Raw genomic sequence first — 18,587 nt, 5'->3', positions numbered from 1 at the left:
GGGACTTTTGGGATAGCATTGGAAATGTAATTGAGGAAAATACGTAAAAAAAAATCTTTAAAAAAAAAAAGAGGGAACATATCAGGGCACAGTCACAATCAAAAGCAAAAATCAATCTCCAATCATCCAATGTCTGGGATCCAACTCACAATCTTCTGGGTTCCTCCAAGGACTTGGGTCACTTCTCCAGCCATGCCCTTTGTAGCACATGCGTCATCTTCTAGGCTCCAGATGCCTATACTCCACTGCTGCTGCTGCTCTTGGTGGTCATCTCATGGTACTGGCATCTCCAATACACTGCATGACCCATTCAGTCCTGGGCTGTCAATTGCAACTGAGGCTGCCCCTTCACCAATGGCCTTCCATGGCCTCTCACAGTGCCAAGCCTCAGCTGCTCTGCATGACCCCTTCATGCCTTCAAAACCAGTACTACCTGGTAACCCTTACACATGACCAAGTCCCGCTGTAGCAGGAGTACAACATTGGCTATCTCTGGAACACAGCCTCTTTGTGCTTTCAGAAAACACTTCCCAGAAGAAGTTACCTCAACGATGCTGGTCTCTTTTTAATCACCGCTAATTTCTTAGCTCCAGCTGACCAGCATTAATAGTCCCAGTAATGCAAAATTTTTGCTTTAGTAGTTCTGGTATCTTGTTAATCACAGCTGATTCTTCAGCCCTAGCTAACCAGAACTACAGAATCTTCACAATCAAAACATCAATGGCCTTGAAAAGAGTCTTTAATTTTTCCCTCTGAAATTTCACAAGCCAGACCTCCATCTTCTGCACTGTTCTCAACATTATATTCCAAGCTCCTACACAACATCTGACAGAGCTCTTAACAATGAATGAATCTTCAAGCCCAAAGTTCTAAAGTCCTTCCACAATACTCCTCAAAACATGGTCAGGTTGTCACAGGAATATCCCACTATGCTGGTACCAATTTGTCTTAGTCAGGGTTTCTATTCCTGACTGATAAACATCATGACCAAAAAGCAAGTAGGGAGGAAACATTTTATTTGGCTTACACTTATATACTGCTGTTCATCACCAAGGAAGTCAGGACTGGAACTCAAGCAGGTCTGGGAGTAGGAGCTGTTGCAGAGGCCATGGAGGGATGTTCTTTACTGGCTTGCTTCCTCTGGCTTGCTCAGCCTGCTCTCTTATAGAACCAAGACTACCAGCCCAGAGGTGGTCCCACCAACAAGGGGCCTTTCCCCCTTGATCACTAATTGAGAAAATGCCTTACAGTTGGATCTCATGGAGGCATTCCTCAACTTCAGCTCCGTTTTCTTTGATAATTCCAGCTGTGTCAAGTTGACACAAAAGTAGCCAGTACAGTACAGTTAGCATGTAGAAGAATGCGAATTGATCCATTCTTATCTCCTTGTACAAAGCTCAAGTCCAAGTGGATCAAGGAACTCAACGTAAAATTAGAGACTCTGAAGCTCATAGAGGAGAAAGTGGGGAAGAGCCTGGAAGATATGGGCACAGGGGAAACATTCCTGAACAGAACAGCAATGGCTTGTGCTTTAAGATCAAGAATCAACAAATGGGACCTCATAAAATTACAAAGCTTCTGTAAGGCAAAGTACACTGTCAATAAGAACAAAAGTCAACCAACACATTCAGAAAAGATCTTTACCAGTCCTAAATATGATAGGGGACTAATATCCAATATATATATAGGATATTATATATATCCAATATATATAGGATATTATATATATATATATATATATATATATATATATATATGTATGTATAAAGAATTCAAGAAGTTGAAATCCATAAAACCAAATAACCCTATTAAAAAATTGGGTACAGAGCTAAACAAAGAATTTTCAATTGAGGAATACTAAAGGACTGAGAAGCACATGAAAAAATGTTCAACATATTTTATCATCAGGGAAATGCAAATCAAAACAACCCTGAGATCCCACCTCACATCAGTCAGAATAGCTAAGATAGAAAATTCAGGTGAGGGTAGATGCTGGCAAGGATGTGGAGAAAGAGGAACACTTCTCCATTGCTGATGGCATTGCAAGCTGGTACAACCAGCTGGAAATCAGTTTGGTGGTTCCTCAGAAAATTGGACATAGTACTCCCGGAAGATCCAGCAATACCACTCCTGGGCATATACCCAGATGATGTCCCAACTTGTAATAAGGAAGCATGCACCACTATGTTCATAGCAGCCTTATTTATTATTGTCAGAAGCTAGAAAGAACCCACATGTCCCTCAACAGAGGAATGCATATAGAAAATGTGGTACATTTACACAATGGAGTACTACTTAGCTATTCAAAACAATGAATTTATGAAATTCTTAGGCAAATGGATGGATCTGGAGGATATCATCCTGATTTAGGTAACCCAATCACAAAAGAACACACATGATATGCACTCACTGATAAGTGGTTTTTAGCCCAGAATACCCAAGATACAATTTGCGAAACGCATGAAACTCAACACAATAAGAAGGAAGATCAAAGTGTGGATACTTCGCTCCTTTTTAGAATTGGGAACAAAATACCCATGGAAGGAGTTACAGAGACAAAGTTCAGAGCTGAGACTGAAGGAAGAACCATCCAAAGACAACTTCACCCTGGGATCCATCCCATAAGCAGCCAACAAACCCAGACACTATTGCATATGTCAACAAGATTTTGCTGAATAGGACCCTGATATAGCTGTCTCATATGAAGCTATGTCAGTGCCTGGCAAATACAGAAGTGGATGCTCACTGCCATCTATTTGATCGAACATAGGGTCCCAAATGAAGGAGCTAGAGAAAGTATCCAAGGAGCTGAAGGGTTCTGCAACCCTTTAGGAGGAACAACAATATGAACTAACCAGTACCCCCAGAGCTTGTGTCTCTAGTTGTATATGTAGCGGAGGATGACCTAGTCGGCCATCAATGAGAGGAGAGGCCCTTGGTCTTGCTAAGATTATATGCCCCAGTACAGGGGAATGCCAGGGCCAGGAAGTGGAAGTGGGTGGATTGGAGAGCAGGTGGAGGGGAGAGTTTATAGGAGATTTTCAGAGAGGAAGCTAGGAAAGGGGATAGCCTTTGAAATGTTAATGAAGAAAATATCTAGTTAAAAATAAACGAGAAGGAGGTCTGGGGTAGGAATGATGGGGAGGCACACACAAACGTCATAGTAACCTACACTAGAATAAAAGAAGAGAACCTAGTATTGCAGTGCTAAAGAAGACGGAATGGACTTTCGTTTTATTTTTCATACACTGATACATCCATATAATAAGAAAGTAATTACATTAAAATGGACAACAGTTAGTGGAACATAATTTTTCTTTTACAGATTTAAAAGCAATTTGTCTTTCACTTTTGGGATATATGATATATTGCACTTTTATTAATATATATGCTTATCAATACCCCTGGCTTTAAGACTTAATGCTCATTATAATAAAGCAGGATTCTAACAATCATATAAACTGCATTACAGTTTTTTTGGTACCTTCATCATGGCCACTTTGATCCTGCCAAGGTACAGAGTCCAGTGAAGGGACCTCTCCTACTTTTGTGCACATCCAAGAAGTTTGCCCAGCAGATGCCTCAGTTGTCAATCCACAGGTGTCAAGGTCAAATCCACAAGTCTGGCACACTAGAGAAGAGAACAAAGGGCTTTGGTAGGTTATTACTATCTCCTAGAGTGCCTACTTAACCACCACTGTGTATTATAACAAACTAAGAGGTCTTCTGTAGAAGGCACATTACTCTCTTGAACAATTAATTCAATAAAGCTTTGGATCCAAACAGGTTTATCCAACCTTCTACAACTGGGATATGATGCTTTCATCTACAAAGTGCATTCTGGAGAACTATATAAGTACATTACAAGAAGACATCATACTGTTTTAAGTAATTTTGTGTTTGATCAAATTCATAGCTATCATGGGGTGTATGTGACCCACATCGGCAGACAGAGATGCTAGCTTACCTAAGCCACTCTATTTACAAAAGCTTTTAATTTGATAAAAATGTGGATCAAATGTGGATGAAGGATAGGATGCGGGGGTTGTGGAGAGGTAACCAGAAAGGGGGATATCATTTGAAAGGTAAACAAATAAAATAATTAATAGTAAAAAATAGAATTGTTTTCGCTATCCTGGGTCTTTTGTTTTTCAACATGAAATTGAGATTAACTCTTTCCATGTATATGGAGAATTATTTTGGAATCTTGATGTGGATTGTGTTGAATCTGTAGATTGCTTTTGGTAGATGGCCATTTTTACTATGCTAATCATATTAATCTATCTTCTGAGGTCTTCTTCAATTTCCTTTTTCAAGGATTTGGAGTTCTTATCCAACAGATCTTTCACTTGTCTAGTACAAGTTACACTAAGGTATTTTATACTATTTGTGTCTGTGGTGGCGCACGCCTTTAATCCCAGCACTTGGGAGGCAGAGGCAGGCGGATTTCTGAGTTCGAGGCCAGCCTGGTCTACAAAGTGAGTTCCAGGACAGCCAGAGCTACACAGAGAAACCCTGCCTCGAAAAACCAAAAAAAAAAAAAAAAGAAAGGATGCTGTTTCACTATTATCTTTCTCAGCCTGTTTACCATTTGTATAAAGGAAGTCTACTGATATTTGAGTTAATTTTATATTCTGCCACTTTTCTGTATATTGTTTATCAGCTATAGAAGTTCTCTAGTATATTTTTGAGGGTCTCTTATGTATACTATCATATCAGCTGCAAATGGTGGTACCTTGACTTCTTCCTTTCCAATTTGCATCCCCCTTATCTCCTTTTGTCATCTTATTGCTATAGCTAGAACTTTGAATACTATATTGAATAGATACAGAGAGAGTGAGCAGTCTTGTCTTGTCCCTGATTTTAGTGGGATTGCCTCAAGTATCTCTCCATTTAATTTGATGTTGACTGATAGTTTGCTGTATACTGCTTTTATTATGTTTAGGAAGGGCCTTGAATTACTGATCTCTCTAATACTTTTAACATGGACGGATGTTGTGTTTTGTCAGATACTTTTTCAGCATCTAATATATATATATATATATGTTAAATCCATTTGGTTCATAACTTCTAATAGCTTCACTGTGTCTCTGTTTAGTTTCTGTTTCAATGATCTGTTCATTGGTGAGAGTATGATCACCCACTATTACTGTGGGAATTTCATTGTTTTTTTTTTTTTTTTTTTTTTTTTTGGTTTTTCAAGATAGGGTATCTCTGTGTAGCCCTGGCTGTCCTGGAACTCACTCTGTAGACCAGGTTGGCCTCAAACTAAGAAATCCACCTGCCTCTAACTCCCAAGTGCTGGGATTAAAGGCGTGTACCACCACTGCCCAGCTCAGTGTGTCTTTTGAGCTTTTGTAAAGTTGCTTCTATGAATGTGGGTGCCCTTGAATTTTGGGTGGATGTTCCGAATTGAGATTTCATCTTGGTGGATGTTCCTTTGATGACTATGAAGTGTCCTTCCTCATCTTGCTTGAAAACTTTAAGTTGAAAATTTATTATATTGGATATTAGGATGGCAACTCCTACTTGTTTCTTAGAAGCATTTGCTTGGAATTTTTTTCTATCATTTTACTCTGAGATAGTGTCTGTCTTTATCACTGGAGTGTGTTTCTTGAATGCAGCAAAATTTTGGATCATGCTTGCGTATCCTGTCTGTTACCTTATGTCATTTATTGAGGATCTGAGTTCTTTGATGTTGAGATATATTAAAGAAATATGATTGTTAGTTCCTGTTATTGTTTTTTGAGATGGAATTATATGTGTGTTTTTCTCTTCTTTTGGATTTGCTGTAATTAATCTCCCCCCATTGCCCCCCCCCACTCCTGCTTTGGTGTAGATACTCTCCTTTTGGTTGGACTTTTCCTTTAAGAATCTTCTGTAGGGCTGGATGAGTGGATATATATTGTTTAAGTTTGGTTTTGACATGGAATATTTTGTTTTCTCCATCTATGATGGTTGATATTTTTATAGGGTATAGTAGCCTTGGATAGTATTTGTTTTCTCTTAGGGTCTACATGGCATCTGTCCAGGATCTTCTGGCTTTTAGAGTTCTGTTGAGAAGTCTGGTATAATTCTGATAACTCTGCCTTTATACTTGGCATTTTACCCTTACAGTTTTTAATATTCTTTCTTTGTTCTGTGCATTTAGTGTTTTGATTTTTATCTAACAGGAGAATTTTCTTTCCTGGTTAAATCTATTTCGTGTTCAGTAGGCTTCTTGTACTTTTACAGCCATCTTTTTCTTTAAGTTGGGGAAGTTTTCTTCTATGATTTTTGGTGAAGAGGCTTTTGGGTCCTTTGAGCTGGTAATCTTTGTTCTCTTCTATTCCTCTTATTCCTAGGTTTGTTATTTTCATTGTGTCTCAATGTTTCCTAGATGGTTTGGGTTGGGAGATTTTTATGCTTTGCTTGTTCTTTGACCATTGTGTCAATATCATCTAAGGTATCTTTTATGTCTGATATTCTCTCTTCTATCTCTTGTATTCTGTTGTTGATGCTTGCATCTTCAGTTCTTGACCTCTTTCCTAAGTTTTCCATTTTCAGGGTTGCCTCTATTTGTGATTTCTTTTTTTTTTCTACTCCCATTTTTAGGTCTTGGACAATTTTATTTAATTCCTTCAGTTTTTTTTGGTTATATTTTCCTGTATTTCTTTGAGAGATTTGCTTCCTCTTTAAGGGCTTATACCTACACCTATTTAACTGTGTTTTCCTGTATTTCTTTAGGTTTAAGAGTTATTTATATCCTCCTTAATGGTCTCTATTATCTTCATGAGAGGGAATTTTAGTTAAGAATTGTACTTTTCAGGTATGTTGTGATATCCATGGCTTGATGTGGTTGGAGAGCTTATTTTTGATAGTGTCAAAGTATATTGGCTTCTGTTGCATATGATCTCGTACTAGCCTCTCCCCATCTGGTTATCTCTTGTGTTAGCTGGCCTTGGTGTCTCTGTCTGGAGCTTGTCTCCTGTGTCCCTTAGTTGCAGCAGATCTCCTGGGGGATCTGTAGACCTAGCTGCAGCTGGTTTACTATGAGCCCCAAAGACTATTGCCCTGGTTGCAGAGGATCTTCTGGAAACCCTGTAGACTGCTTCCCTGGCTGAAGTAGATCTCCTGGGAGTCCTTCAGAGTGTGTAGTGTTGACAGAGAGTAGAAGACAGGCTGATATTTCCCAAGCATGTGCAGACCAGAAGAGAGAGGGGGTTCACACATAGGGTAGGATTCCTACATCTGCTTTGCTCCTAGGGGATCCCTGCTGCTGCATTTATTTTTGTGGCTATCCTATGTGTTGCCATGGCTGCCCTCAAGCAGGAACAGATCAGAGGGCCCTGACTTGAATTTTAAATCCAAAAATTTTATATGATTATAAGACAATCTTTAATGGTATGATATTATAAAACATCATGTTAAGTAGATGTGTTTAATCTTGCCCACTGCTTTATTTAGCTATAGACATTAACACCCAGCTAAAACTAAGACATTAAAGTCAACAAAAGTTGATATGTACATGCTCCTATAGCATGGTCTCATGGTTCTACTAATTTTTTCCATACCAACAATATAGACATCTCAATTTGACACTCATATCTCAAGCCTTCATCTATGGAATCAATCCTGCAGAGCTTTGTATCTGAGCACCATAAGTTCTGCTTGGTTTTCAATACTTCATGACATGGTAAAATCTCATTAGTTATATTTACAGAATGGTCATAAGTATGATGAAGGATCCCTTGGAAACACTCACATCTCTCTCAGGATGTTAACATTCAAAAATATGTTCTAAACACTTGTGTAGTCAGATTTCATATTCATGCTCAGAGAAAAAGAGAAAGAGATAAAAAACAGAGATACAGGGACAAGGAGAATAAAGCAACATGCCACTGGTTCTACTAGTTGATCTACTAGTGTCAGTCTAGACTCAGATCAAACCATCAATATTCTCACATCTACACTGACACTAAATGAAGACTCTAGGACTATAACTAGGTAAGGGAATTAATATGATAGATGGCATCCTCTGCAAATGAGATATACACTTGAACTAATTTCTCTGAAACCATTTTGCATGTTGGCTAGTTTGCTGATAAAGATTAGACTTGAAATTAAGATTTGATGTCCTCCCTTTTGTTCTGCTACTTGAGAAAATTCCTACTCTCAGATTCAGAAATACTGAACTTGGCTCTCTTCACATCTGTGCCTATCCCTGGACCAGGTTGCAAATGGTGCAGGAACTCTTTGGTCTTTAAAATTTTGGGCTCTGGCCAGTTCAACATTTACTTTCACATTATTTTTCAGTTTGATGACTTCTTCTGATATTGGTTCCTGAAGAAGAACTTTGAAGAAAAGGCAAACTCTATTGCAACTTCAACTTACTTCTGTAAGTGCTGCCAATTCTCCCAGATTCCAACTCTTTTCCTAAGTCTTAAACTTGCCCTGGTGATGAAGAGACACAGCTCTTCTTAATTCAGCATGATAACCTCTGATGACACTAAATTCTCCTTCTTATAACTTTAAGTGGCCCACTCTGCAATGATCACCTGACATGTATAGCTCACTTCTTCTAGTACCTCAACACTAACAAGACAGTCAAATGTTTCTTAGTGACACTAGTGGAGAATAGCTGGCATATATAATGTTATCCTATAAGATCATACCACCTACTGTTCTGGAACTATCTTAGCTTCTTTTAGAACTTTCCATTGTATTTTCTCAATGGCAGCTTTATTATATCAGCATCTGATAGCCTAATGTCTTACATCTTCAATTTTCTTCATATTCTGTCATGTCTTCATATTTTTTTACAGTTGTCAAGACAGGGTGCTATTCTTTATTTTCTTCTCATGCACTTTCAGTATTCTCAAAGAAAAACTAAATACAACACTCTATCTGGTGCTCCCCACATTTATACAACTACCAGGCATAAAGAGAGGACACAATAATGAAAACTGAAATTAAATTTATATTCGCAACTATCCAGTTTCTTCAGCATGGCATCCCCATTCTCATCTCTTCAGTCTTAGCCTTCCTGTTCTTTCACAATTTCTGCATTGTCAGTTAATTATCTCTCTTTACACAGTGGGAAAATGAGAGAAATCAAAAGAGACCTATACAAGCCATACCCATTCCTGCTGTATACACTGCACCTTCTCCTGTCAGCTGTCCATACTCTCCCAGGGCACAATTTTCATTTGTACAGAAATTGTGTATTCTGCCTATTTAAGGATTCTCTCCAGTAAGTCCATTCTCTCTTCTCTATAGCTACATGTTCTCTTTCTCTATGAGATCACTCCCTTTGGTACCAAAACAACAGTATTTCATCCATCTTCAAAAGACTCAAACCGTCAACTTACTCTGTAAGGACTACTGATTCTCACAAACTCCAACTCTTTTCCTGTGCTCTTTAGCTTGTCCTAGTGAGTTTTTTTCTTTTCTTAATGCAAAATTTTATTATACAAAATCCACTGGTTAGGCCATTTGAAACTGTTTACTTGAGTGTCATTTTTTTTATACCTGCAGTTATACAATAAAACCACTTTGTACTTCCAAAATATTTCATCATTAATAAAACAAAAACAAAACAAAACAAAAAAAACCCATAGCTGTTATTGGTAAAGTCCCATTCTCTCCACTGTCTCAGATACTACCTGCTTTCACTTGGAATTTACCAACTCTGCATTTTTCATACAAATGATATGATGTGGCACATCATCTTCTAGATCTAGCCTCTTTTGCCTATCATGTATTCATATTGCCTCCATGCTACATTCTGAATTTTAGGACTATTTTTGTTTGTGTCATGGCATTATATAATCCCTGCTGACCATAAATTCCCTATCTTCCCATCTCTATCATCCTCCCAAGTTCTAGGAATACAGGCATGTACTGCCAGGACTTACTATACTCTTAGATTCAAAGATGACCTTGAATTCATGACCTTTCTGCTTTTGCATTTCTCCTAAAGAGAATCATTCAAAGAATTCCTTCTGTGAGTGAGACAGAAAAGCCATTTCTATGATCTTATAGTAAACCAAGCTTATTCCTGCAGGCCTTTGCATTTACATATCTTGCTGAAATGTGCATTTGTTGTTCTCTAGACCCTTTGGCTGTCTGCTCAAATTCTATCTGTGCACTTAAGGTCAGCATGCTGAATGTGCTATTTAAAACTTTACTCATTCATGCTCACCTCTGGTGCCTGCTTTCTCAGTTCTATGTTCTTTTACTCACAACTGGACATAAAATATATTTATTTGTTGTTTTACTGAATGCATGAATATCAATTGCCTTTTGAGTATTGTTTACCTCAATGCCTAGAAACACATTTGGCAGAATACAGATGTTAATTACATATTTATTTCTTTAACAAATGAGTAAATGACCAAAGGAACCAGATTGAAAGTATTTTAGGGTCTCTAGAAATCATCTTATATTTTATTTGTAATAAAAGTGTATCAACTGGGCAATAGCAGTGATTTACCAATACACACATAATTTGGTTTTTCAAAGTGAGAGTTTGAAAATGATGAATATGCAAATTGTCTTGAAACTAAAATACACTGAAAATAAAATTGCACATGCAATTTAGAAAATGATGACAATAAGTGAAGCCAGGATCTAACAATAACAATTAAAATTGTAATTTTGTGGGTTCATATCAGTGCTACGAATCTTCCTTTTAGAACTCTTATTATTGAGCATAATTCCATGAAATGTTATTTATTATATCTAAGTTATCATTATTTATACAAGACTTTAAAAACTATAAGCAAAACTAGCAAAATATTTAAGTGAAAATTATATTTATTTGGGATGTGTTTCACACAGGTAGGTATGAAACATTATCTTTTCTTTTTTAAAATTTAATCACTATTAGCATTTTCCACCTGCAATAAAATGTATAGGCACAAATCAAGGTTTGTATTTGGATGTGGTTCATGTACGTTGCCAATAAATCTTCTGGAAACATTTTATTTTACTGTATTGAATACAGTGGCTTGCAATCACGCACAGATACTATATTCATTCTTTCTCCCCACCTCCCTTCTTCTCCCCTTCCCCTCACTTTCTCCTCTCTCCCTTACTTCCTCTCTTACATTGCACTGCCATCTCAATTTACAGAAATACTTCAGAGAGGTAGTCAAAAATCTCTCGTCATCAGTAGAAGGGATTTTTGCCAACCATTTCAAGGCATCTAGATTAATGAAGTCACATGTCTAAAGGGAGCCATCCTTCAAAGCTTATCTTACACAAACAGGTTGTATGCAATTGGCCAGTAATTCTTATTCATTAGATAATAAATTCCAGGTCTCAAGGCTATTGCACTGAAAGTTATAATTGACATCCAATTTTTACCACAGAGGTTTTAGACAATTTTTTGTCAGTTTTCTTTAAATCATAATGAATTTAAATTAATGATTAATGTTTTTAAAATGTTACTGGAAAGCTAACGTTTTAAGGTAAGTAGGATTTTAGTTAACTGAGTAATACTTATGCATCATGAAGATTATAATTAAGTAATGATTTGTACATTAGTGACATTTTACAAATGAAATTAAAGCAAAGTCCTGAAAACCCAATCAAAAAATATTCACAGAATTTCACAATATTCTGACTATGAGCCACAGCATGCAATCATTATAAAAATTATAATCATCAATTTATTCAAGAATCAATCAGCGTTATTCAAGAATCACTGATTAGACACATTTTATTTCAGCACGGTCACGAGTATTCATTTCTATTTTGTCTTTGCTAGTTTTGGAGAGTCCAAATGGTATTTCTTCCAAGAGATGAATTGTGAGCTTTGTATATTGGGAAGGACAACAGTTGTATAGAATGGTATTTGTAGAAGTGTTGGAAATGTCTGAAAGATTTCCCTAACATAAAAAAAGCTTCAATTTTATTGTCTCACCTAAGAACTAAGAAATTATAAAATCAAAATAATTATGTATTTCTATAAAGTTGTTATTTTAGAGTAAAATGAATGTGCTTACACTAAAGCAATAGGATATTTTCCTCTACACATATAATTACCAAGGTGTGCATAAACTACTATCTACAGATTTCTTTTTTTATAATTTGGTATTTATTTCATTTACATTTCCAATGCTATCCCATAAGTCCCCCACACTCTCCCCCCCACTCCCCACCCCCCCACTCCCAATTCTTGGCCCTGGAGTTCCCCTGTACTGAGGAATATAAAGTTTGCACGACCAATGGACCTCTTTTTCCACTGATGGCTGACTAGGCCATCTGCTGATACATATGCAGCTAGAGACATGAGGGCTGGGGGGTACTGGTTAGTTCATATTGTTGTTCCACCTATAGGGTTTCAAACCCCTTTAGCTCCTTGAGTACGTTCTCTAGTTCCTCCCTGTGATCCATCCAATAACTGACTGTGAGCATTCCACTTCTGTGTTTGCTAGGCCCTGGCATAGTCTCACAAGACACAGCTATACTGGGTCCTTTTAGCAAAATCTTGCTAGTGTATGCAATGGTGTCAGCGTTTGGAAGCAGATTATGGGATGGATCCCCAGATATGGCAGTTTCTAGATGGTCCATCCTTTCGACTCAGCTCCAAACTTTGTCTCTGTAACTCTTTCCATGGGTGTTTTGTTCCCAATTCTAAGGGGCAAAGTGACCACACTTTGGTCTTTGTTCTTCTTGAGTTTCCTTTGTTTTGCAAATTGTATCTTATATCTTGGGTATTCTAAGTTTCTGGACTAATATCCACTTATCAGTGAGTACATATTGTGTGAGTTCTTTTGTGATTGGGTTACCTCACTCAGGATGATGCCCTGCATGGTCCTGGTATAGCGACTGACAAGTAGACCAATAGAATAGAATTGAACACCCAGAAATGAACCCACACACCTATGGTCACATGATCTTTGACAAGGGAGCAAAAAGCATCCAGTGGAAAAATGACAGCATTTTCAACAAATGGTGCTGGCACAACTGGCGGTTATCATGTAGAAGAATGCGAATTGATCCATTCTTATCTCCTTGTACTAAGGTCAAATCTAAGTGGATTAAGGAACTCCACATAAAACCTGCTTGTGGACGTTGTACATCGTGGTGCGGAGCCTAGTGCGCACCACGATGTACAACGTCCACAAGCAGATACCCTTAATCATCAGGGAAATGCAAATCAAAACAACCCTGAGATTCCACCTCACACCAGTCAGAATGGCTAAGTTCAAAAATTCAGGTGACAGCAGATGCTGGCAAGGATGTGGAGAAAGAGGAACACTCCTACATTGTTGGTGGGATTGCAAGCTTGTACAACCACTCTGGAAATCAGTCTGGCGGTTCCTCAGAAAATTGGACATAGTACTACCAGAGGATCCAGCAATACCTCTCCTGGGCATATATCCAGAAGATGTCCCAACCGGTAAGAAGGACACATGCTCCACTATGTTCATAGCAGCCTTATTTATAATAGCCAGAAGGTAGAAAGAACCCAGATGCCCCTCAACAGAGGAATGGATACAGAAAATGTGGTACATTTACACAATGGAGTACTACTCAGCTATTAAAAAGAATGAATTTATGAAATTCCTATCTACAGATTTCAAATTCAAAAATCTACCACTGTTTTATAAATTTATTTTAAAATTATCTCTATGAACTCAACATTTATTTCATCTTCCTTCCTTCCTTCCTTCCTTCCTTCCTTCCTTCCTTCCTTCCTTCCTTCCTTCCCTCCTTCCTTTCTTTGTTCTTTTCTTTTGTTTGTTTGGTTCATTTTTGAGACAAAATTTGTATAGGTTTAGCTTACCTGAAACTTCCCTCAGTTGACCAGGCTGGCCTCAAACTCACAAAGATCTGCCTGTCTCAGTCTTTCAAGTGTTGGGATTAAAGGCATGTTTCTCCACTGCCCATCATCTCCATCCTTTTCTTTATGATTGTTGTTCTGTTTTGTTTATTGAGCAGAGTCTTGTGGTATAGTTCAGGGTATCATTAAACTTTGATACTCCTGCCTCAGTCTTAGAAGAGCAGTGACTACAGGACTATGCCACTATGCCCAGCTTTTACGTTTCCATGTTTTTTTTTTTATTAATACATGTAATTATATTTAAAATAATATATCACATAAATAAAATTAGTTCACGTATTAATTCAAACTGACAGTCTCTGATGCCTAATAGCAATTTCTCTATGATTACAGTACAGGTGACCATTTTATTATCTTTTTCTTTGTCTCCTCTGCACTTATTACCCCTACCACAATTTTGTCCTCACTGTTTCTCTTGGCCTTTGAGTGGATTACTTCAACATTTAAATATTTTGCTACGTTCATCTTTCCCATACCTATTGTCTTGCATTCATTAGAGTTCTAGGAATATGCTTACATTAACATTTTCTTCCAGCAAAAAGGAGAAGTCTTACAGCCTTAGAAATTTGACATCACTTACTTTATGCCAAATGTAGAAGAGTTACATTTCCATTTATTGGATGTATAAGGTGATACAGAAATCTTCCAACAGTGTGTGTATGTATACATATACTATGCATATACATATACAAATATGTGTGTGTGTGTGTATATATATATATATATATATATGTCTATGTGTATGTATGTATTTATGTATGTATGTGTGTATCCTAAATGCAAGTATAAATATTTATACCATCTGCCATCCTGTAACTCCTTATGCTTTTAGGGAAGAAAATTACTCAATATCTAAACTTTTTTTCATATTTATTGTTCTTCCTTCATAGTTGAAGTTATTAATTTTGTTCTGGAGTTGTTCTAAATTTTATGTTTCTGCTTATACCTAGAAAAAATGGCATAGCATTTCCTTTTAGAGATATTCTTCTCGTGATGAATATACCAATAGTAAAAATATAGAATAAAAGAGACAATATGGATTTTGACAGACTGTGGAAAATAGAAATTTATTCCTCAACAGGTAGATTTTTTTCATTTCTGAAGCAAAAATACTTACTTAACTCATAAACTGTTTCACACTACTTACCCCTATTACAGAAACAAAAATGAATATTCAGGAGAATTTTATGTTCCACAGCAAGGAAGGCCATATATGAGAATTGGCTCACCGATGACACAGCCAAAAATATCTCCTCTTCCTTTCTTTCCCTTTCCAGCACCAAAATTGAGGTGTACAGAGTTCACCCACAAGCCAAGCAACATGAGGAAAATATTAAAATGTCACTTTATCCTTGACATTCACAACAAGGAGAGGAACAGTTTAAGTATTTATGTATTTATTTTATTTTAAAGTCATTTAATCATACTTAGCTGTACACATCCTACCAAACGCATGCCTAAGCCTGGCTTGGATCTGAAAGGGTTTTCTGAAGGAAATGCCCAGAAGACATCCAATTGGCTTTGCTTCCATGTCTCTGCTGCCCCCATCCATTCCCAGTCCCAGGACTTCAGAAAACTAAATTACTGACTCCTTAATTGGGATTCTGCTTCATGTCCAAGAATCAGGAAATAACCAGGACTCACGTTTTTTAATTCCAGCTCTGTTTTTAAATGTGGCCTTTCTCATATCACAGAAAATGTTCTGATATTAAAAGTACAAGCCTTATCTTCAAGGCTCTACTAGCTCTTGAGGGAAGCCCTGGCATGCCAATGGTCTGCCCACACATGGTCCTGATGATTAACTGTGCTCAGTCTGTTATATTACTGACTTGATTTGGCTGCTTGGTCCCAGTGGAAATTTAATGCTTCTTAATTTAACTACCTTTCACACTCTTGCCATTTCTAGAATGCATCTGCACCTGAGTGCCAGTACTGGGCAATCACACACTAAACCCTTTCCCCTTTATCAACCAGCATGGTACTGCTGAGCTTTCCTGCTAAACCTTTAACTCTGCTTAACCACATCCTACCATACAAACAAACAAACAAACAAACAAACAAACAACTTCATTTGTAAACCAAACTTCTCTTGGCATTCATCTTCAAAGAATACAACAGGTCCTTTTATATGAATCTTTCATTCTTTTTGTTTTCACTATTAATTTATTTATTCAGTTTACATCCCAATTACTGCCCCCACTTCCCACAGTCTCTTTCATATTCCCCACTCCCCTTCTCCTCTGAGAGAATTGAGCTTCCCACCCTGGGTATTCCCCTATTTTAAAACATCAAGACTACAGCAAAAAGTCACTGTCAAAAGTCCAATAGCAAAAAAAGTATCCACCCAATTCTGGCCTCATTGCCTGTCTCTCTTTTAAGGATGATTTACTAGAGTGGCCAATAGGTATATCTAGTTAGAGAGACTAGTTAGGTGCATCCTCACCCACTGAGCCCATACAAGGCAGCCCATTTAGGGGTAATGATTCCACAAGCAGGGAACAGCTTTAAGGACAGCCTTAAATCCAGTTGTTGGGGGATTCACATGAAGACTGAGATGTATATATGCTTCAGTCTTTTATAGCTTTCCTGAAGGTGACACCCTTTCTAACACCCCATGAGTAATAAGGTCTAGACTTTTACTATCTGATACTATCATAATTCTAGCTCCCAAATGTTGCCCTTTCATAACTATTGGTCGCTCTATGTATAAAATCTCATTCCATGACATCCACCTTATCACAGCTCTGTCTTTCATGCATGTCTGACACCCACATTGATTAAAGACCTCAGTCTGAAAATCTAATGTCATCTTCACTAGTCCCAATTCATACAATGGTGTATAAAATTAGCATATAATAGGCTCAGTTAGAAACAATCACATAAAAAACTTTGAAATATGTAAAGGATGACTCTGGGTTGGTTAGTAACTTATACCCATAGAATCTCAAGTACAGTATGAATAGAATGACTTATTGTGTGAAATATTATAGATGTTGGTGGTGTACTATCTGACTTCAGGATTTTCTGTGATGTTCATTGAACACCATCATCTATTTGCTTTCATCATCATCTCTTCCTCCTCCTCTTTCTTCTTCTCCTCCTTCTTTCTTCTTCTTCTTCTTCTTCTTCTTCTTCTTCTTCTTCTTCTTCTTCTTCTTCTTCTTCTTCTCCTCTTCCTCCTCCTCCTCCTCCTTCCTCCTATTCTTCTTCTTCTTCCTTTTCTTTTTTTCTCTCCCTCCTTACTTTTTCAAAAGGAATTTGAAGTTTTCAATCAAAATATTACATTTATCTTTTGAATATATATTGTGCCCTTCTATCTTGGCCATTATTCCAAAACAGTGATCACAGACAATTAGGAATTGTTTTAGTTTCCACAAATAACAATGGAAGAAAGTTCACTTCTGAAAGAATGGTAGGGTCTTACACTCAAGTTACACTGTCAAATAAAATCCAATGACATTCCTGTGAAATTTTGTAATGTTAATATAATATCACTGGCAAAAGTCTAATAGCAAGAAAAAAAAATCCAGCCAAGTCCTGGAAACACTGCCTGTTTCTCTTTTGAGGATGATTAACTAGACTGGCCAATAAATGTATCTAGTTAGAGATCATATTGTCCCAAATTTCTGCAGAAAATAAAGAGAACACTGATGTGAACAGAGTCAGAAATAAATGTCTCATATCAAAGGGTAAGTGAACACTGACTGTGTTCTTGATTTAGGAATACCACACAAGATAAAATAAAGAGAATACAAAGGGAGATTTGAGCAGAAGAGCAATCAGCAGTGAGGCAGTTTACCCTACAGTTCTAATAGACAGCATTCTTCTGGTCTAATCAATGCCATCCTCTTTTCCTGAAATATCTTGGATATTGATAATCTGATTATTTACTTCTAAATCTGCTTAGAGTAAAATCTATTCACCAGAATTATCTATTTCAGTGTATCCTATGGTAATTTCTTGTGTGATATACAGTGAGCACTGCTAATACAGAACTTTATGTGTTTCAGTATTAGACAGAATGTTCCAGATCTCATGAATCCTACATATCTGCAGGTTTTCATGGTTAACAATGGTTATACTTCACATGGAATACAAATGTTCATTTAAAAAATCCTTGTTCTATCATAAGAAAGCCAACATATCTTCTTGGATCCTGAATTACTAATTAACATAATTTTCAGATATTTGAACTGAGTTCAAATATGGAACTCCTTTTTGACAAAATAAGGCCTACAGTTTGGATGTGAATTGAATCCCCCAGTAGTTTATTTTTTGGAGTTTGATCATCTGTGTAACAACATTAAGAGATGTTGGTGTCATTAAGTGATGGACTGTAGTCAGGGAGTCATTGAACCAAATATACATAACTGTAGAAGGGATCTAATGTAATACTTGTGGTATCCCAGTTAGTTCTCATGAAAGGTTATTATAAAAGTTCAGAAAACTAGATTCCTACCTTATGTTTCTTCCCATCATATACTCTTTTCCTCTTAAGTACTCTTTTCTATGGTGCCATACACAGTGTTGTATTTATATCATGAATTTATCACCAGAGTTAAGCATAAACTATTGAAGACCTAGAACTATGAGCTAAATTAACTTGTTTTCATTATATAGTATCTAGTCTAAGACATTTCATCATGATAAGAGAAATTTGACTACTAAACTAGCAATCTTATTCTGGCATATTACATTAAACTACAATGAAATAAAAGGTAAAGCAAAATTATATATATATATATATATATAT

General features: G+C 36.9%; 1 protein-coding gene across 1 annotated transcript in view; it reads right to left on the bottom strand.

Moving 5' to 3' along the window:
- Positions 1-18,587, bottom strand: part of Malrd1 (MAM and LDL receptor class A domain containing 1) — a 667,530-nt gene that overhangs the window by 602,245 nt on the left and 46,698 nt on the right. Inside the window, exon 6 of the mRNA XM_021156265.1 lies at positions 3,485-3,631. Within this exon, the coding sequence (XP_021011924.1) occupies positions 3,485-3,631 (147 nt within the window). The remainder of the gene's footprint in view (positions 1-3,484; positions 3,632-18,587) is intronic.

Source organism: Mus caroli, chromosome 2, assembly GCF_900094665.2.
Source record: "Mus caroli chromosome 2, CAROLI_EIJ_v1.1, whole genome shotgun sequence".
In the NCBI taxonomy this organism is placed as follows: domain Eukaryota; kingdom Metazoa; phylum Chordata; class Mammalia; order Rodentia; family Muridae; genus Mus; species Mus caroli.
The sequence above is the reverse complement of the archived record's forward strand: the minus strand, read 5'-3'. Positions and strand labels throughout refer to the sequence as shown.